Here is a 21,825-nt window from a genome sequence, read left to right on the forward strand (position 1 = left end):
GCTTTCTCAAGTTGGCTGTAAAAATTTACACCGTTATGAGATCCACCGGGGTCCGGATTGCGATCTGTGTTGGTTCCCGCCGGTCAGAAGTCAATATGGCGTCCAAATAATGGCGGCCAATCAGGAGACAGTCCAGCGGCCAATCAGAAGCGTTGAAAAAGAGGCGTGCCAGCCTAATAATTTCATTCCCGCGTATGTTGTTACATTTCCATTAGCCTGATGTGCCATCTAACGGTCGATTCGCCAATTACCGGGCTAATCAGCTGTTAGTAAAAAAATAACAACAAAATATTCATTGTGATGAAGGTATTTTCATGATAAATTTTCCAAGCCAATTTCATTTTCCCGCCGTACTCTACCAGACGCCATATCTGCGCGTCCTACTTAAACCTACTTAAATTCCCCAACCATATCTTTCTAACTACAGTTTTGGTGGTTTATTTTCCCCGTCCCTGGATTGCAGATTTTTCATTTTTGGCGTGGCGAAGAGCGGTGCCGCTACCGTAGTGAGGCTGCAGCATGGAGTTTAAGGCAGCAGACCCAGTTTACATAATATTACGACCGCTGGATGGTGTCAATCTTTTGTGTGCTCGGGCGCAATTTGTCGCCAGGCTCATTTACACACACAATGAGAGCTGCTCTTCGGGGCGCCCGATGAAATTCGTCGTCAGTAATAACGGAATCATCTCGTGGATAATAAAATTAGGAGAGTGAGAGAGAGCGAGCTGGAAGGAAAACTCTCTTGTCTCGCTTCACTGCGACGAGATAAGCAAATGCGTTCATTTTGACGCAGCACACAGAGATCTTTCTCGCTGATGCAAATTACCTCTCACGCACTGCGCTGCAATCCCCCGGGACCCGCCAAACGGAAAATGGTTTTTTCTTCCTTTTTCTGGCACATGTGTGCGCCTGATTTCCTCCCTTTTCCCTGCGCAATTTCTGCAGCTTCAGCGAACTGCGGGATAAGCCGCGATTCATAGTGGATTTAATTGGGTTCTCCTTATCACTATTGCAATTCGATATGGCTCCCGGCTCCCGCGGGTGACGCTTCGAATTTCAAATTACATCCTATCACACTCCTGTCAGGTGACAGATATTTGAGTCTGAAATATGAGGATTTTCGTGAGCTGTTTATTTAATGAATAAATGGTTAAACACTTTTAAAAAATTCGCCATTCCGTAATTTTAAATTTCACAAAAGAATTCTTCCCTTTTTTAGGTTAGGGAATGTAAATAGGTGTTTTAGAATTTGTTCGGAGTATCTGGAAATTATCAAAATTGGAAATTGTCCAAAAGTAAGGAATTTTAACATTCCATGCTGGACATGCTAGTGAAAGCTTCTTCTGTCAATTCATGAAAAAGCTGAAAATTATTCATCCTAACTATTGGCTGTTTAAAAACCGTCTTTGACGAAGTTTCTGAGCACACCAATCGATTCTTGAGGGTCGAATTAGGTAAAGTGGATATTTTTCCGACCAAAATGTCCAGCGCGACGTGCGAACTTGTTTTCCCGCCAAAACAATATGAAAATGCGAGAAGTGCGCATGCGTCAGAGCTGGCTGGATCTGGCAAAGAAGTCGGTCTCTCTGCAAGTGCTCAAACCAGCTCTGACGCATGCGCAGTTCTCGCAATCATATTGTTTTGGCGGGAAAAAAGGTTCGCACGTCGCGCTGGACATTTTGGTCGGAAAAATATTCACTTTACCTAATTCGACCCTCAAAAATCGATTGGTGTGCTCAGAAACTTCGTCAAAGTCGGTCTTTAAAGGATTAACAGTGCTAAACATCATGCTCCTTTTATGTCACGTGAAGATCGTCATAAAAAATCCGAGCGTCCCTATAGTAATTTAAATGCTGCTTGAAAAAGAGGATATAAAATCAATTTGCTTTCCGCCATGTTCAACATGGCGTTCGTTCACAACTGCTTTTTATTAAATTCCTTTTACAGACGGGGAAATTTTCATGTTTGAGAAGCTCCACACGGTGATTTCCTGCTTGGATTCATCGTTCGGAAAATTTTAATTATTCCACTCTCGACGCTCAATTTACGACCTCTCTGCCCGGCGCAGTTCACTTTGCTGCTGACGTCGACTCCATTTAATATTTGCAAGGAAACGAGAGGCTTACACCTGAATGAATAAAGAGCGGCCATTTAACGGTGCACCTCGGCCGTTTTAATTAACTCGTCTGCGGCCGAGCCGGCGAATCGTTATACTGCCCACCATGCACGCACCGGCCGTTTATGCAAAATTTCCAGCCGGCTCCCTCCACGTACCTTTCCGTCGCCGGCGATTTGCACCCCTTTAGTTCCGGTGCCGGGTTTTTACCGCTGAAATAGCCATTGTTCCACCCTTTCTTCTCTCCAGTATATTTTTACTGAAAAACAATTCAGCCGCTTACCAGATCAACTCACAAATATTTCATATAAAGCATTTTCAAAGCTGTTTAATAATTAGACTTTATATTTTCATCGATAACTGAGTACAAAGTCACAATTTATAAAATTTATGCTCTAAAGTCGACTGCTATAATTTCCTGCACGAAATTGATAAATAATCAGGCCTCTGAATGAAATTTATTCGCCCTCTTAAGAGCTAAAAACTGATTTGGGTAAATTATTGAAGTTCTTTCGCCATTGGAAATTCCAAAATATTGAGATAGCTTCGCTCCAATACAGGATTTTAATTTAATCCTTTCAAAATAAATGTGTCCATAGTCAAAATTTTGTTGGTCATAGATCAAAATCACTAATTGGCATATTAATTAATTTACTATAGTAAACCACCTCAGATTTTTTCATTAAATTCGGTATTTGAAGTTGAAAGTACAAAATGATGAGTTTTTAATATTTGCAAATATTGTGACCGCCAAATCTCGCCTCCTAACCGTTAGAATTGCAAAAACCGCACACCGTTTGACTCGTCTTGACCTCGCATGATGTACGAAAAAGATTAAAAATGTGTAACGGCGTCTCAAGACATTAAAAATCCTGATTTCTCAAAAAACACCTTCAAATTTCTGGCTCCAAATATAAGGGTAAACGTTTTGTATTATAAAACATCTTCCGCAACATAATATGTAAATTCAGTGTGGGGGTTGAAAGCAAAATACTGTAAAATACCCATAAAAACACGATTTTGTGAAATCAAGACGGCATTATTTAATGTTAATAAATTAGAATCTCGTGATTCGTAAAAAATGCCATCAATAGGGCTTTATACATAAAATTCCCCGAGTCTAATAATTATATAATTAGCATTCCGTTTCGTGTCGGCCGATTAGCTTTTTCACAGAAGGTTTTTCACGCTTGAAATCATCCAATGGCTGGCTCACTTGGCGCGGGTGCGAGCGTGCGTGCCATCAAAAGGCTGGAAATATTACGCATGGCGTGCCGCTGAAATTAGCTAGGAAAGTAGCAAGAGTGCGTGTGGGGGCGCACATTTATACATATATTTCGTCAGCCAAATTTTGCTATGCACGCCGCGCGCCGCCAAGTGCGCGGCGGCAATAAACGCACTGGCTAGATTTCCCTCTTGCCCCCGTGCGCCGGCTTTCTCTCTTTGCTGTCGCAGCTAGGCACGCTTCGGATGCCCGGTCGGACATCAAAAAGACAAGTGGCGGCAGGAAGGACGTAAAAAATGGCCGTAATAAAAATATAAACATGCTCAGCACACACGCCAATGCATCTTTGTTTGTTATCCTCTGCACTGACAGGGTGCTCTCTCTTTCTCTCGTGATGTACTTTTTGTGCACAACTGCTGAAAAAACAACCGTTTTACCCTTTATTTCCGGCCAACAGGACAGAAATGCTGCTGACAAAAATTCATTTATGTGAGAATTTTTTCTCTTGCGCGGAAACAGTTGCCAGAATTTTTTCAATCTACTTTCACTTACTATGAAAAATGAATGACCTTTTGAAAGGAATTTTTGTTATTTCTATATTCCAACACGTTTCCTAAACCCAGCAGACGCCATTTTTATTGCTCTCCAATAGTTTCAGCTCTGTTGCATTTAAAAGAAATTTTCAGCAGTAATGTTTCTACATAATTAAAACTACCACAAAAATAAATGAATAACTAAGATAGAAGCAAAATTCTTAAAATAAATGTTAAAAATTAAACAGTTTGAATAATAATCCTGCTTCGGAAATCACTATTTACCCTAAAACGTGTGTAGTTGAGTGATTTTTTTTATTTATTTAATAATTTTTTCATTCATTTTTAATAGCTCATCATTTGCACCGACAAATTTCCCTTCAAAGTACCTTAAGTGTTTTTTTTTTCAACGCGAATTGAGAAAGTTTTTATTTAAGGCCAAATTTCTGCTAGCATTTCATTGGAAATTTAAAACGGTGAACTGATAAAATGGTTAATGGTTAACAATTGAATTCAAAATAATTTTGTTCCATTAATCCGAAGTATGTACATGTGCGAAATATAGAATTTAGGACAGCCAAATTAAAATACATGTCACAAAAAATAATTCTTCTTTGCCCTTACAATTGGTCAGAATAAATTCATGCTATTAAAACAAGGGAAAAATACAAATAATGTGAGGAAAAGCAAAATTTCCAGGATTTTATCCGGAATAAATAAATAAATCGACAATTTTGACAATTTTCTGCGTTTACGAAATCCCAAATGATTCTTATGATTTTTAAGCAGCTTTTGAACAAAAAAGAGACGTGAATATTTCTGATATGTCGTTCAAAAGTAAATCAGTAATTCCCAGTACATTCCAAACATTATCAATAAATTTTTAGCGTCAAAAATGATTATAATCTGTTGCAATATTTTTTCCTGAAAAATTCTGACAGAGTTTAATAGTTTTGTAATGAAACGATGAGACCGCAGCGCAGAATTGTGGAAAATGTAGAGCTTTTGAGTCGGAAAGAGGGTATGCAACCATGTGGACCGAAATGCTGAGCGCGTTGCATAACTTCATCTCGGGCGCGGCGTCAAACCGCAGTGCAAGACCCAGAATGGAGCCACTTTTGAGAATGTTCCAAAAAGGCGCGCCGCGCTGTACATCGGGGTCAACGAGTCATCTTTTATTTATCACGCGCGGCCCGGAGAGCGACAGTCGCCAGGACAACTCGAGATTTATTAGGCAGCATATATGAAAATGGAATACATTTGTGCGCGGTGCATGGACGAACCGTTTGTGCCCGCGGCCGCTGCTCTTGAGAAAAATGTCACTTTGACAAATTGATTCGACGCTCGGCGATTTTAATATCGTTTTGCCGTCTCGCTTTTCGCTGGCTTCTGCCGGCTGCACGTCGACCGCAATGTTTTTTCTCTTTTTTACTCGTTACTGCGGTCGTTCTTGATACTTCCCAATGAAAAATATGTTAAAAATGGTTTTATTTTTAACAATATCAAATCTTTCTTTGAAAAAATATTGTGAAAATTGACGGGGCGTGTTTTTAGGATATATTTTTCAATATCAGGAGTGTCATAAAGCTAATGATCTATAATTATTGTATCAAACGCAATTTGTTTTCTGCAATTTTTAAATATTGTAAATTAAACAACTCCCCAAAATTTGAATTTTTAGCCAATTTAAACAATTTTTCATGCAATTTAGAGTTTTATTTTGCTATTTAACATCTGAAAACGTAGTAAAACGATTAGAATAATCTCTTAATAAAATATTAAATCACAAAATATTTGTAAAAAAAAACATTTGAGCTTTAAGCAGATTAAAGTTTCATGAAAAATGTTTTTTAAGCAAACTTTTAACTCATCCTTGCATCGGTTGATTAAAAATTGCATTATTTGAATTGTTTTTTTTTTCATTAATGTGCTGAGATTCTGTGGTTTTGATTTAATTCGCAAATTAAAATGATGTAATTGTTGAAAGACCGTCTTTGAAGAAGTTTCTGAGCACACCAATCGATTCTTGAGGGTCGAGCTAGGTACAGTGGATATTTTTCCGACCAAAATGTCTAGCGCGACGTGCGAACTTGTTTTCCCGCCAAAACAATATGATTGCGAGAACTGCGCATGCGTCAGAGCTGGTTTGAGCACTTGCAGAGAGACCATTTGTAAGAATGACTTCTTTGTTACATCCAGCCAGCTCTGACGCATGCGCACTTCTCGCATTCATATTGTTTTGGCGGGAAAAAAAGTTCGCGCGTCGCGCTGGACTTTTTGCTCGGAAAAAATATCCACTGTACCTAATTCAACCCTCAAGAATCGATTGGTGTGCTCAGAAACTTCTTCAAAGACGGTCTTTACATAAAAGGACGAATATTTCGAAAGAAAAGCCTTAAAATTTCTGGGTGTAAAATTGCTAGGGCCTTCTTTTAAACTGTACCTGCAACGAATTAAAAAAACGAGCAATCATCAATCTTATTTAAATCCAAATGAAATTGCTTTAGCAACCTTCAAATTTGCCCGATGATCTTTAATGGATACTCATACTTCTTCTCTCTCCTGGTAATTTATTTAATTAGTTTTAGACCAGACTAGCTGTGCTGTGCTGTATTTTTTTTAAATCCCTTTGTTCGAGGCGGAATAGAGAGTGTGAAGTAAAAGCTAGAACACACGTATACAGAGCAAATGTCCGGTCGAATTATGCTGTTGAACAATCACATCAGCAGTAGTGCTGATGAACACAAAAGGGTGACAATTAATGACTCTCAAAGAGTAATAAATGAAAAAAGGCCTTTAGGTGATTAAGGAGAGCACAAAACATCATGCCTCTGCATGATTGTAATGCAGACAGCAGTAAAAATGCATTTTTATGTGCTAATTAGCAGGGTGTGGCCATCGTTAAGCGCGGCGACTGTAATTCAATTCGATGACGGGGACAACAAACAAACAAAAAGTCCGTTTTCAACTGGGACTACAGGGAGAGGAAAAATATGATGAGCCTGCAGACTGGGTGGGTATATATTTTACGAGCCGACGATAAAATATTTTACGTGGGCGTGCGCGTGTGTTTCCCTCTCTGCGCATTAACGGCGATCCAGTGAATAAAACAAGCCGTCTCTTGCCGCTTTTTTATTCGCAACAGGTGTTCACTTTGCGCGACCTTCGCACCCGGTCTTTTTACTGCTTTTCGTCCACCTATACCTCCACGCACTCGATGGTCGAACGGTTAAAATAACGACAGCAGACGCGTCCGATAACGTCGTCGCACCTTTTCATATTATTGCATTCCATAACGCGTCGTCCATGCCAAATAAAAAGCTCACTGCGACCCGACACTTCTATCTTTTCTTGAACGAATATTATTTGAGGTAGGTAGACCCATCATTTTTTATTGTATATGTTCATGAGAGGAGAAACGTCTGGCCTGTTCGTACATCTGTTTCTATTTTATCGATAAAAATTTGCTAGTGTTCAACGGAAATCAAAACTCAAAGCATGTTAAATACAGCGGGGGCCAGATGTGCGATAAAATTGGTTTGCACTGCGCAGATCCAAGATGGCGTCTGAATGTGGGAAACAAAAATCTCTCTTTGGATTGCCGAACGAGTGTCAAGAGTTTATTTTACGATCCAAAAGACACAATTAGTACAAGTAATGCAAATTATGTCACAATATTGACCAAAACTTGGTTCTTTTCACGTGACCGTTTTTTCGCGCCATACTCCACTGGACGCCATATCTGCGCGTCGCACGAATCTGGTTCCCGTTGGTTAAATATTTTCAATTGTGATAAATTGGGGTTTATCTTTTATAAAATAAACTGTGTTCTTCAATAAACATAAATTTTAATATATTATATCAAGTGGTCATTTTGTCTAAAAAAACAACGGAAAGTATATTCCTTTAAATTGCTGAAAGTTATAATATAATTATTGACCTATTCCATACATATCACAGCTGCTGGTTTGATCCCCCAGAAAAAATAAGCTACAAATGATCAATAAAGCTAATTTCAGTCTCCAGGTATCAGTTTGAATTATAAAGCAAATCTGTGCACAAATGCCAGCTAATCAACTTGAGTATAAACGGAACACTTGCGCAGTTGTTATCCATGATGTGCAGAACGGCTAAAAAACAGAATTTACCGAAAATAACTCACACAAAGTGCTGCTCGTTCGTCGATAAGCCTGACTGTTCAATTCCCAAATGTAACAACAAAATTCAAAACCAACGGCGCAGTGGCAAATAATTGGCTGATTGAACCGGCACTTAATTTGGAAAGCGCGTGCAAAAAAACGCGTAATTATAGTTGCGCAGGAGCTGACTCACTTTGCCAGCGTCTGCTCGAGAGGGAAGGAATTTCACAGTCCATTACTTATCGACTCCATCATCTCTTTGTTCGGCGCAGTGGAATTTTCAGCCGGGAGAAAGAAGCGTGCTGAATTTTCCGCCTGCTCCTTTCAAAGATGACTGAGATGAATTGTGGGTTGATTAACAGGCTTGAATGTTAATTGCCAAATATTATTTACAACGAACGGCACCCCACCATGAATAATTTTTCTTTAAAAAGCGTTATGACGTCAACAACAGATGTAATTCTTTCATTTCTACCCAATCGAAATAGATTACAGCTCAAAATATTTATTTAAATTGTTATTATTCTTGCTCAAATGTCAAATAAAATTAAATACATTAAATTAAAAGGTCATACAAAGAAGAAAGGACGAACAGCACTAGCGAAAAAATGCTAAAACGATCGATAAACGCATTTATTTTATCTACTCTTCAATAGAGTTTGAAAAGGTGACCCTTGTCAACATTATTTGATAATTTTTTCCATTGTTAAAAGTTCCTTAATCTCTTTCAAGGGTATGGGAATATTCTGGAGCTCTCGTTACTTCAACAATAATTAATTAAAAGTAATCAGGGTGGTATAGATTGACATATAAAATACAGGAAGAGGAAAAATTTTATTTTAACATGCAGAAAATTAAATACTGCAACGCTCAGCACAAACAAATATTTAAAGTTAATTCGAAACAACTTTTAATTTAAATCAAACAAAAATGCCAGTACAATTTCATGCATTTCTGCATAACTATATATAAAAATTAGTTTAATTAACTGCGCGTTCACTAGACAGACTGGAAACAAAAATGCAGATTACGTTGAACGGTTGGGCCGGCTCACTTGATTCATACCACGAAGCACGCAATTATAAAGTTGTCTATCAAAGGCGGGTCGGTCCGTTGGGAGCTTTTATTTGGAGAGCGGTTGGCGAGAGATACGCCAGCCGGCCAAACAAGCGTGCCGCAACCCTTTGAATTCCAATGCTCGCAAATCAATACGGACGGTTTAAACATCCGCCGCCCAGCCTCCGTCAGTTCCACTCCTTGATTGTTTCAAATCGAGGAATGGACCATTTATTCCTAACTGCTCCGAATTTTCCGCCATTAAACACACCATTGCGGTTGAAACGTGTTTATTCCAAAATGCTCAAGAAAGGCAATCCAATAAATGCAATGCTTGCTTGACAAACTACGATGAATTTATTTTATTTTTTGTTGGAATTTCTCAAGCGTAAATATTTGCAAACAAACAGTGAATATTTCTCGTCCAAATGGATGAAATATGGATTTCAGTTAATTTGAAGCAACTCTCTTGAAATAACTAATGAAACGAGCGCTCCCTGTACGCTTGAATTGCTAATTAACATTAAGAGATTATCATCTTACAGACTAAATGATGCTGGCAAGATGGATTAAGCGCGTTGTTAAATCTTTAATGCGGCAAACCGCAGAGCCTTATTCGCTTATTCCTGCAGCACAAAGCGTAAACCTCTCTCCGCTTTGAAATAATACCGCCACTAAGGAAAATTTCGCCTCGAGACTGAAAACGCGCGCATTTTGTCAGATTTTGACGTCTCTTTAACTCGCAAGATTGGCGATAACACGGCGGTTCGTGTGTTATGAGCGACGAAACAAGACACCCGTCCCTCGAGTGTTGTGTATTCTGAATCCCTGGAAATTGTGTGTTACTAAAAACGATATCAAATTGGATTTCCATTGTCACGTTATGAATAAATCAAGCACGAAATTACATCTGTTGCTAATCAGATTTTGCCTGTTGGATCAATTTGGTTCGTCAGAGCGACGATGCAGATTCACGCAAGCTTTTATAAATGCAAATTAAACTGTTGCTAATACACGTCATTAGTACAGTTGATGATATTTAGACTGGATTTTCACAGAACTCACCTTTTTAGCAAACTAAATATTGTTATAACTGTAGAAATCTTAAATTTGAACAACGAAATTAAAATTTTGTTTGAGGAGAAAATTAAATATTTGTCAAAATTGTAATTTCTAAGACAAATTCTTGTCAGAGGTGCAATTTGTCGTGGATGCTGGTCAGTGTGGAGACGCGCCATTTGCGTTTGGCCAGTTTGTTTACCCAGCTTTTTGATAGTCGAGCACCGCCGCCGAATAAATTTATAAATATATAGGGCAAACACGAAAAACGGCCAGCAGCTCTTGCGCCAACCAGTGAACCGGCCTCTTTTGCATGATTTGGCACGCGTTTTGTGTACACATACACACACACAAACATACATAGAAAAAGCACTAAAAAGTACGTTGTTTCGGCTCACATTTCTATCTGGCTGGTGTGTGACCCTTTCGTATCATTATGCTGCTCTCGGCTGCTTTCTTTTTGCCCGATTGCGTCCGTCTCCGCCATGAAGCAGACAAATTGCTCCCTTTCACGAGAGTAAACTGAAACTGTAAGAGGATTTTCAAATACACGTCCTGAAATGTTTTATTCAACGTGAGCACCCTGCCTCGGCGGCAAAGGATGAATATTTCAAAATGCGGCAAAATGAATTTCCAAAAGGCCTTACAGTGAATTCAATTGCAATTTCAGCCTCCATTAATTTTCTGTGTTTGTATTCCATTTCGTCCAGCAACCGTAAACAACTTTTGGCCATCGGAAATTTTTTGCCACTGCTCCAACACAATACAAAAATGAAGAGTAAACAATTAGTAGGTACCTATAATTATGAATTTCTTCCCCCTCCCAAACAAAATGTTGAAAAGGGTAATTTTTAATATTAATAATAAAGTATTCCCAGGTGAATTTGGAGGTCTAATGGATGGGGTTTTAGTTTTGGAACTTAAGAAGTTTAGAAATTCTCGAGTTTCCCGATTGTTAGGTTTTTTTTTATCACAATTCAACACTTGCATAAACCCTCAGCGTTCAAAGCCGCCAACAGAGGGCACCACCGTTTATATTTTGAAATTTAAAATCTTTTCCAACGTTTCTACGGCGAGTGGCCGGACTAATTTTGGTATTCAGCACGTCAAAAGAAAGCAAATTGAGTGAAGAATGCACAGTGGCAGGATTGAGTCTGAAATCGCAGCGAAAGTGCCTTAAAATTTAATTTATTACGAAAGTATACGGTGGCGCCATCTGTTGGTGCCATCGAACACTGAGGGTTTATGCAACTGGTTGATTAAAAACAAACCATTGTATGTACATTTATTATACATTATTTTGCGAACCAATAAGTAAATCCTGAATAGATATCTTTGTACCTGAAAGAAATCCAGAGCCGTAATTAAACAGACAAAAATTTGAACATCACTTTAATCAAGACGGCAAAAAGAACCTCAACATGTTTTCATGGTTGCCGGCGTCAAATTTAATTAGCAAGGCAAAATTCTCAGCACGTAGCAGGCGTGCGCGCGCTCGGCCCCCTTTCACTCGCGCTCATTTGAACTCTTTGGCATGCCGTTTTTTCGACAGCATCGCGTAGAAAAAGGCTCGTTTGCTCTTCTCTTCCTGCATGCCATGATATTCCTTTTGATGTGGATCTCTCGCCGCTCGTCGGCACTTACTTCCCTTTCGATTTTCAGCCCACACACAGACGTGGAACACAACAAACCACGCGCGCGACTTCGACCATGAAACTCACAGATATATAAAGTCGCCGCCTCGATCGGCATCTCGCTCGAGGGCGCGGAAAAATTGCGGCCTAGCTGCTTCATATGGACGTTTTTGTCTCTATCGTCTTTTAAGGTGATTGTCACTTTTTGCAAAGGGTTACATGATTGGGCGCACGTGTCGCGAATGCTCAACTCGCGCGTTCCTCCCTTGGATATCGCTCAACAAGGAAATATGGATGTGTGTGTGTGTGCCCGTTCCGCCAGAGATGGAAAATTGCAGCGTGCGTGTGCCGTGCTGAATAAAAATTTGACACTTTCTTTCAAATATTTGATTTCCATTTTATTATCTCGCCCCCAACGGAAAACAACAATCCTATCAGCATTGCTAGATTTATATACATATTTTTTACGGAGGTTCTCCTGTTATAGAGTGGACATATTGTTCGACATAATTGTCTTCACTCGATTCGTTTCAATAATATGACTCTGAGCAGCCTCCCGGTAAATTTTTCATTTTAAATATATGATTTCTTACAAGGCTTTTGCGTCATTCTATAAATCAGATGATTTGCAGGTAGTAAACATGCACATTTGCTATTTTTTCTTTTAATTTCGTAGCTGTCAATTTGAAAATATTTTCCTACACCACAAATTTAAATAAATTACTAATTTTAATGCTCCTTTAGCATTTAAAGACCGTCTTTGACGAATTTTCTGAGCACACCAATCGATTCTTGAGGGTCGAATTAGGTAAAGTGGATATTTTTTCCGACCAAAAAGTCCAGCGCAACGTGCGAACTTTTTTCCCGCCAAAACAATATGAATGCGAGAAGTGCGCATGCGTCAGAGCTGGCTGGATCTGTCAAAGAAGTCATTCGTACAAATGGACTCTCTGCAAGTGCTCAAACCAGCTCTGACGCATGCGCAGTTCTCACATTCATATTGTTTTGGCGGGAAAAAGTTCTACTTGTCCTACGCACGTCGCGCTCGACCTTTTGGTCGGAAAAAAATCCACTCTACCTAATTCGACTCTCAAGAATCGATTGTTGTGCTCAGAAACTTCGTCAAAGACGGTCTTTAAGCTTTCACCAAGTCTCATGTATAAAAAAACATAAAAATGTTAGGGTATTTTTAGCTTTCATAATATATGAATTTATTTTTCATGTAAAAAAGGTTACAAGAGATCTGATTTTTTTTCTACTTGAAGATTTGCACGAAATTAAATATAAAAAATTTCTGATTGCTCAGTCAGACATAATTGGAAGCGAATAAATATCGTACAGGGGAAGTTTCTGCTTCCGTTTGGCGCGAATAATATAGAGCTGCGTGTGTTCTGTGTTGTATCTATAGAAAGAGCGCGGCGAACTCAATTTTGCGGGAGCAACTCACGGGGGGTTAAGTCAACTTTTTCCACCAGATCCTTTCACACCAGGCTTCTCTCCAATTTTCCAATCAGATATTCATGAATTCTGTCGTCCACGAGGCCCGTTTGAAGGTGCGGATGGAGGTTGAATTAACAAAATTGGATCCTTTGGTGTTGCGCCCGCGAGACGCGTATCTGCGAAAGAGAGTTCGGGGACAGATTTTTTGAATAAACACGTAGCACACCGGCGTGCACGTAAAAGGACAAACTTTTTGATGCAGCCACCGGCGACGATGAAATTGCTTTATTAATCACAAAATCGATCAGCAACAAAAACATGAAAGCACACACACGTTCAGACCCATATGAATCAATTTGTAAAATGTGCGACACTAACAGTTTTAAAAGAGGAATGAAACGGACAAATTGAGGAAAATCCTTTTCGACTTTCAGGGACAGGATTTTCATTTACAAAATGTGCAATATAGCTTTGTATGGTTTGTCCCACGGGAAACACCGTACGATAAATAATTGAACATCAACGAGAGGAAATAAAATTGAACACGTATAATCATAAATTGTATAAATGAAGCAAAAGCAATAAATTAATAGAAGTATGTATTACAGTGGATTGAATGGAAAATTATTAAATCTTTCAGCTAGATATCGAGTTGATTAAATTGGTTTACAGTAGAATAATTAAAAGAGGACATTTCCACAATTTAAATTTAAATTTTTCCAATTTTGTCTGAAATTTCTAGCTCTGGATTAAATTTACTAGGAAGATTTTTATTCCTCTTTTCAACGGTGCATGACCAGATTCGTGCGACGCGCAGGTATGGCGTCCGGTGGAGTATGGCGCGAAAAAACGGTCACGTGAAAATGCGCGGAAAGAAGCAAGTTTTGGTCAATATTGTGACATAATTTGCATTTGTCTTTTGGATCGTAAAGACAAACTCTCGTCACTCGAACTGGAATCCAAAAAAAAAGCTTTTTGTTTCTCATATTCAGACGCCATCTTGGATCTGCGCAGTAGGAACCAATTTTATCGCACATCTGGACCCCGCTAAGAAATTATTTAGTTGTTAAATTAAATAGGATATCAAGTAGGGAGACAATCCTTACCATTTGAAAATCATTCTAACTTTGCAGCCGCATTTCTACCTAGGTCAATTTTGGGTTAAATTGAATCCTTATTGGGATTATTTTATGAATTATCAACAAGAATTATCCGGGGTTCTACAGTATCAATCATCTTTAAACAGACGAATCAAATTAACAAATAGAATCGGCTTGGAACTCGTATTTAAGAAACTTTAGTGCGAAAAATCGTAAGGTAACTAAAATAATTCGATAACTACCATTGGAAATCATTTTTCCCCATTAAAAAGGTCAACGGAAACCTCAAAATTTTCCTTTGTCAGAGTTGCCTTATGCGTGCATTGCAAACTCGCAGGGCTTTTGGTATTCCCATTAATAGCCTATAGAGTAGATCCAGAAACTTTACGGTGCTCCCACGCAGTTGTTGTAATTTCCGTTCGTTCCATTATTGCGACGAGATAGATTTGTGCGCAACTTGGCGTTAAAATGACATACTCTCGTCTACCATGACTATAGAAGCGAGGCACTTCCATTTTAATCGCGAATCAATTTGCAAGCTATTGAAATGCACTGGGCGCTTGCAAATAGTGCAAAGTATGCAGTGTGTTACACGTGCACCTCACACGCTTCATCGCGCACATTGAGAGTGATTATATACAAAGGCGCACGCAGCAGCGCCAACAACACGATGCAAAGTATCCCCTTCAACACTAATAATCCACTTTAAAGCAGCAGACTCGGTTGCTCCCCTGCAACCAGCCCTCGCATCATTATGACCGGCGTGCAGTGCATGAATATTACACACGTGGGGTGCCCTGTGTTTTGTCTGAAATCAAAATGCGCAAAAATGTATTAAACGGAGCTCCTGAAATTTTTATTTCCGAAAAACTTAGCAACAGCTCATCTCCATGTGCATTTTTTTTCTCCGGTTCAAACGGCTTATGTGTCTAAATCTTTTTCGCTTTCAATTTCGAATCTTCTTGTTGGTTTGCGAATTAAGAGGTTAATTCCTAATTCCTGTACTAGAGAAATAGTTGATAATTTTATAATAAATCCTATATAGTCAGTGATCACCACTGGATTTTAAATCTTTGAGCCAATTTTCTTGTAAATTGACATGGCTATCAGGGCAAAGTTTAGATAATATTTTAGGTGCGCATTTTTAGAATTATTTTAAGAATTCAGTAAAAATTATATAATAGATTAAGAGTGTACAGAAGATTGTTCAAAGGGCTTTTGCTCGACTCCTGGAAATTTTTGGCATATTTATTGTTTCAAATATACTTGCCATGTAAAATTAATTGTTAATTGCCTTTTCAAAGTCAACAAATGCTGATCTTTTTGAGCTTGAATCTGACTCTGCTGGGGTGCTCATCCCGAAGAATCAAATTTATTAATCGAGTATAAAACTAGGAATGTCCATCCGTCTTTTCCATAACTGCTTAAGAAATTAAAATTTACGTTCAAATGGTTCTACTCTGCGAGGAATAACTCATAATTGATGGCTGTTAATGAAATTTTAAGAGAAAAAACTCGAATCCCAACGCTCTTGATCTTTTTCCTCTCAAAATTTCATCCTGCGTAATTCGTCGCATAACAGCCATGCATTTATGTAAATTTAAAAAGGAGAATTTTAAATATTTGCAATTGACCAGTTGCATAAACCCATAGTTATTGAAGCCGCCAACAGATGGCGCAACCACAGACTTTCTTAAAAATTTTGTTCTAAGCGGTTTTAAGGCATTTTCGCTGCGATTTCAGACTCAATCTAGCTATTTTGCTTTTTTTTAATTCATTTGCTAATTTTTGATATGCTGAAAACCAAAATCGGTTCAGCCATTCGCCGTAGAAACGTTGGAAAATATTTTTTTATTTCAAAAAATAGTTTTTCACGATTCTACGGCGATTGGCTGAACCGATTTTGGTTTTCAGCACGTCAAAAATTAGCAAATTAATTGAAGAATGCACATTAGCTAGATTGAGTCTGAAATCGCAGCGGAAGTGCCTTAAAATCGAAAGTCTACGGTGGCGCCATCTGTTGGCGGCTTCGAACACTTAAGGTTTATGCAACTGGTGAATTAATTTAATTTAAATTTTGAGTATAGCTAATATCGATCAAAATAATTTATTAGCCACACAAATCTAAGGCATTTTTTCACGCCTTTCTGCAGCTATTTTTCGTCGTTCCGATTTCGGATCAAACGAGGCGGCGCACCGTATGTGGTCGGCCAGTGTATGTTATATGTGCGGACGGCAACGCACATGCACACTCTGCCCGGCCAGAGAGTGGAGGATGCGCGCGGCGTATCAGATCATTTCGTTTCCGCATCAGAGTGCACCCAAGCCAGTGGCAGTAGTTAGTGCCTGGGAAGGCATTCATTATTCTTGCGGCCGGACGAGAGCAAAACTTTGTGCACGCCATGTACTTGTGCCGGAGCCAGATAAGCGCGGATATCGGATCTGGAACTTGGGCCGAATGCAGATTTATTATTCCGCCTCTCGCTCAAAATAGTTGCAAATTGTGCGCGGAAATTATGCTAATCTATAGAGACGCCTGTATAAATCTCTCAATGGCTTTTCAGAGATTGGAGACGATTTATTCAGTGCAGAAATTTCAGAAACTTTGAGACTTTCTCTGATATTCATCTTTTTTCATTGAAATCCAATATTGGCGGTCATTTTAAAAATTGTGTATGAGATGTGGCTTCTGTTATAGGGCTCAGCAAGGAATATTTTAAGATTGTGACTGGATCTAACTAAAATTTGCCCCACTGGTGGCTGTAAAAAATAAAAATAAATTAAGATTGATGCACCAAATTTCTCATTTGCTTATTTTATCAAATTTTAAACCAAGGCAGGCTTGTTAATTCAAGACTTTGGATTTTTGTGCAACTTTTGTACAGAAATCACTCACTTTAAGCCCAGTTTTAATACCTACTATTCTTACACAAATTATAGCAACTAGTAAATTAACGAAATTAAAAACAAAGTTAATAAAAATGTGTAGTTAGAATATAATTTTTCTAAGCCAACTACTAGTACTGGACGGCAATATTATTTCAGTCACCTATACAATACACCTCTGCGTTTGTTTTAAATCTATATAAGAAACAAAAATTGTACTTTCCATCGGTCAACTCAAATTAATCAGAAAAAACCTCCAATTCACATGAACTTTGATCAGTGAAGGAAACTATTCGCTAATATACCATCTTTTTTAAAATACATTTGTTTTAGCAGAATGCTCCACTTGAATTTTTTATTGTTTACTTGCAGTCAACTGTCAGGATAGCTTTTATTAAGAAAGATGTATCGTTGAGTATATCTAGAAGCATTATTTCAACTGTATTGACAGATGATTTATTTGACTCGCGTCCGATATTTAGAGCACTATACTTGAGTTCGTTTGCCGCGCGTTCTCTCGCGAGTCGTGAGTTATAACTGAAAAACTGTGCCACTTGCGCCATTCATCACAAAGGCACGGTTTGTTATTTTCGGCCGGGGTTTTCAATGAATAAAGGGTTAACCCGCATGCACGGCTGAGTTTTCGTGGGCAAACACGGACAATTTTGAAAAAGCAGCCGCGAGAACAAAAGCTAGTGCTCAGGCAAGTAGAAAGAAAGTGGCGCGCGGAACATTATTTTCACAACGGACATTTGCATGAAAAGGGGGTGACTGCACGCACCCCCGCCCCCTCTCCCCCGTGCGTTTGATTTGCGGCTTTTCATCTACACGAGCGCCAGGCTTAATTTAATGTGCGAGAAATATTATTTGCTACCGATCTCGGACCAGCAACCGCTTTCTCTCCCACGCCCGTTGGAAAAGCGGGGTGCCAATTTTAAAATGCACCACCCGCACACTGACTGAGAGCAGCGTGTTCTCTCCCTCAGTTCGCCTACGCACCCCACCCGCCCACCATGGAGAGCTTTTTAATGGAGTTATGTAGTTTATTTTGGCAGTAAGTGCACATGAGGCTAAGTTTTGCGCGACACCAGATTCCATTACGCCAAGTCGTCTTACTTTGAGCATTCGAAATATGTTCGGGCGTGGCTTTTGAGTCTATTAAAGCAGAATGAAATGATGGAACAACCAATCAGTGTCAATTTTGAGAATAACTCATTTCAACCGCCCGATAAATTTAAAAAATAATTTGAAACATTTTCAAATAATTTTAAATATTCCAAAAATCGCTAAAAATTACCCCCACGCATAATCAAAATTAAACTAATTTTAAAAAAATCATAAGCATAAAATTTTATTTTTAATCCGGTCTAGAAGTAAATAATTTTAAAGATGGCTGCTGATTTAGCAAATATTGGCATGAATCAAAGATCATTAACTACTCAAACTTGTTATATTTCCAATCATTTAAAGTGTTTGTGCCTGTGTTTGAATATAAAATAACGCAGCAACCTTTCTTTAAAATTACGCAAAGATTTTTATCACAAGCTGACACCGGATGAAAGAAACGGAAAAGGAGGCGCAAGCTGCGAAGAAGTTGGCATCGCTTTGGCACTCATTTTCCAATCGTCTCTCTCGAGGAAATAATACATTTTTACGCAGAGAGCGTTTTCGCAAAGGATGCAATAAAGAAGGCGCGAAGGAGCGGTCTTTGTGTGTGTTCTCTCGTCGCTTCTCCATTATAAAACGGAATTCAAACAGAAGTAATGCGGCCGCCGCATTGTGGCCGGCCGGGTGAGCGTTATTTTCATTTCTCGTCGTTCTCCGAGCGCAAACCGGCCAGCCAGGGGTTCTTTCTATATGCGAAAATCCGAGCTGCATTGCATTTTTGCTGCTGGCTCATCGGACGGACGGTCCGTCGGTTGGTCTCTGACCTCTTTCGCCCGGCAAAACCCCTCAAATCCCCCCGACTATATTCTCGCTCGTAATGCTGCTAGGCGCATTAGGCCCCTTCTATGGCCTCCGCACTTGTCTCTTCTTTCCGCCTGCCACGCATACCCGAAAAAATCAAACGACTCTCGCACGTCGGCCCCGCGCTATATCGCTTTATTTCTCGCGCGTATGCAAATTCCTCGCTTTCTAGGTTAATTCGCTTCTACCCAAAAATATATAACAACGTTTTGTTTTTATTGCCGTGGCAAAAAATAAAATTGAGATGTGACAAGCTTTTTACCATATATAGTGGGCAACGCGTATATGAGTTTGTTTTCGAGCGTAAATAAAATGCACGTTAATATTTATTTATTTTGTCCCTTAAATGTTTTGTTTAGGTTCACTTTGAAGGGTGAATTGTGTAAAAAGTTTATTACAAATTTCTCAGGATATTGTTTAATGTGAAACAATGGGTTTGTTTTATTGTTTAAAAATAATCTGAAGAATTCTAATAGTCAGCGGGGGCCAGATGTGCGATAAAATTGGTTCGCACTGCGCATATCCAAGATGGCGTCTGAATGTGGGAAACAAAAAGCTCTCTTTGGATTGCTGTACGAGTGTCAAGAGTTTGTTTTTACGATCCAAAAGACACAATTAGTCCACAAGTAATGCAAATTATTTCAGAATATTGACGAAAACTTGGTTCTTTTCGCGCATTTTCACGTGACCGTTTTTTCGCGCAATACTCCACCGGACGCCATGTCTGCGCGTCGCACGAATCTGGTCCCTGCTGTAAAACTGTTACAGAGAAAATTGTATGCCTTCCAATTTTAATTTTAATAGAGAGCTGTGATGCAAAAAATAAGGCCATTAAAATTAAAGCTTCGGGAACATTATAGTTTATTTGTTTAATTGATTTCACGATTGCTAAAATTGCTTGAAATCCCACAATTTCAATGAAACTAAGATATTTTTCGTTTTGGTTTTCAAAGGGCAAGAGTAATTGTATTTGAGCTGCGCCAGACCTTTAACCATTGTATATAGTAATCCGAATGAAATCATGTTCACAGGAGCCATTTTCACAGAGGACCAAAAGGACAGCAGCACGGAGCTGGCTTTCAAATACGCCGTGTACAGAATCAACAAAGAGAAGACCATTCTGCCAAACACCACCCTCGTGTATGACATTCAGTATGTGCCCAAGGACGACAGCTTCAGAACCTCAAAGAAAGGTAATGACCAGAATTTTGAATAGAGCTAGCCGGCTGACCTGCTCACAAATCGCCAAGCCGATGAGTCAGTCAGTCAGTCTTTGAGCCGGGCTTCATTCACGTCAGGATTCACAGCGAGTGAAAATAAAACAAAACAATCCGCGGCTAAATGAATTTCCAGGGGAAAATTTGCACGAAACAAAGCCTGTCGGCAGGCAGCAAGGCCAACACGTGCTTAATTTCCGCACACACACACACACGCACACACGCACCTTGGAAGCCCCTGAAGTGCGGCGGTGGGGCATCGGCGGATCCACACATGGTCGCTCAGCGTGTCCCAATTTGTGCTCAAGTGCACGTGAGCGGTGAAAAGAGCAGAAAGGCCGGCCGGAGCACAATAAATTCTCGTTCGGACCATTTCCACCCACAGTCGACCGTCGAAGAGCAACCGAGCGCGAAAAAAGGGCTAATTTCCTGCCGTCCAACTCTGACAAAGAAATAGTGAAAAGTAGTGCGATTGTACACTATTTCTCACACAACTTTTGGTCCTTTTAAACTTACTTTGCCTTTTGACCGTAGTGTTAGTAGTGGCTTTTTAACAGCTGTTTATGGAAATGGAACCCTCAAAACTTTTTTAGATTCTGAACAATATCAAGCCACCCGTATTGCGCACAAAACCATACATATATTTTTATTCATTTTTATATTGGTTTCAGCGGGGTCCAGATATGGCGAGAAAAAACGGTCATGTGAAAATGCGCGAAAAGAGGCAAGTTTTGGTCAATATTGGGACTGATAATTTGCATTACTTGTACTAATTGTGTCTTTTGGATCGTAAAAACAAACTCGTGACACACGTACGGCAATCCAAAGAGAGCTTTTTGTTTCCCACATTCAGGCGCCATCTTGGATCTGCGCAGTACAAACTAATTTTATCGCACATCTGGACCCCGCTGATTGGTTTGAAGTTTGAAACTGTTTTTAACTGATAATTTGAGGACGTTAAGAACTTAAAAAATTTAATTTTGTCCAGCGAGCATTTTGCAGGAGAATCCTTGTTTTTCACCGAGAGCAAAAAGTAGAATTTGATATGTTCAGTTAAACAACCAGGCATGCTGTATTTTATAAATGGAGAATTTCAGTCCGTTGAATATTTTTCTAAGCTCCCAACCATCACTGCACCGTCAAATAAGTATAAATCATGAAAATTACGTTATTTTCATTTCACCAATTTCAACGTTAGTTTTCAATAAAATGTCTGGAATATTTCAATTCAACATGAATCAAAAGGACATTGTTAGGGGTTTTCAGTACATTATTAGTTATAAGAATAACTGCTTGAATTTAAATTGAAAATAAACACTATCAAACTCTTTAAAAGTGGTGTAAAATTTTAAAATCTAATTGACCAGTTGCATAAACCCTTAGTTATTAAAGCCGCCGACAGGTGGCGCAACCACAGACTTTCTTAAAAATTTTGTTTTAAGCGGTTTTAAG

General features: G+C 39.1%; 1 protein-coding gene across 7 annotated transcripts in view; it reads left to right on the top strand.

The window, feature by feature from the left end:
- LOC135946011 (glutamate receptor ionotropic, kainate 2) overlaps positions 1–21,825 on the top strand; it is a 97,768-nt gene that overhangs the window by 42,155 nt on the left and 33,788 nt on the right. For all 7 annotated transcript variants that reach the window (XM_065493999.1, XM_065494000.1, XM_065493995.1 and 4 more), the window contains exon 2: positions 20,188–20,349. In XM_065493999.1, the coding sequence (XP_065350071.1) occupies positions 20,188–20,349 (162 nt within the window). The remainder of the gene's footprint in view (positions 1–20,187; positions 20,350–21,825) is intronic.

The sequence above is a fragment of the Cloeon dipterum genome, chromosome X (assembly GCF_949628265.1).
Source record: "Cloeon dipterum chromosome X, ieCloDipt1.1, whole genome shotgun sequence".
Taxonomy (NCBI): domain Eukaryota; kingdom Metazoa; phylum Arthropoda; class Insecta; order Ephemeroptera; family Baetidae; genus Cloeon; species Cloeon dipterum.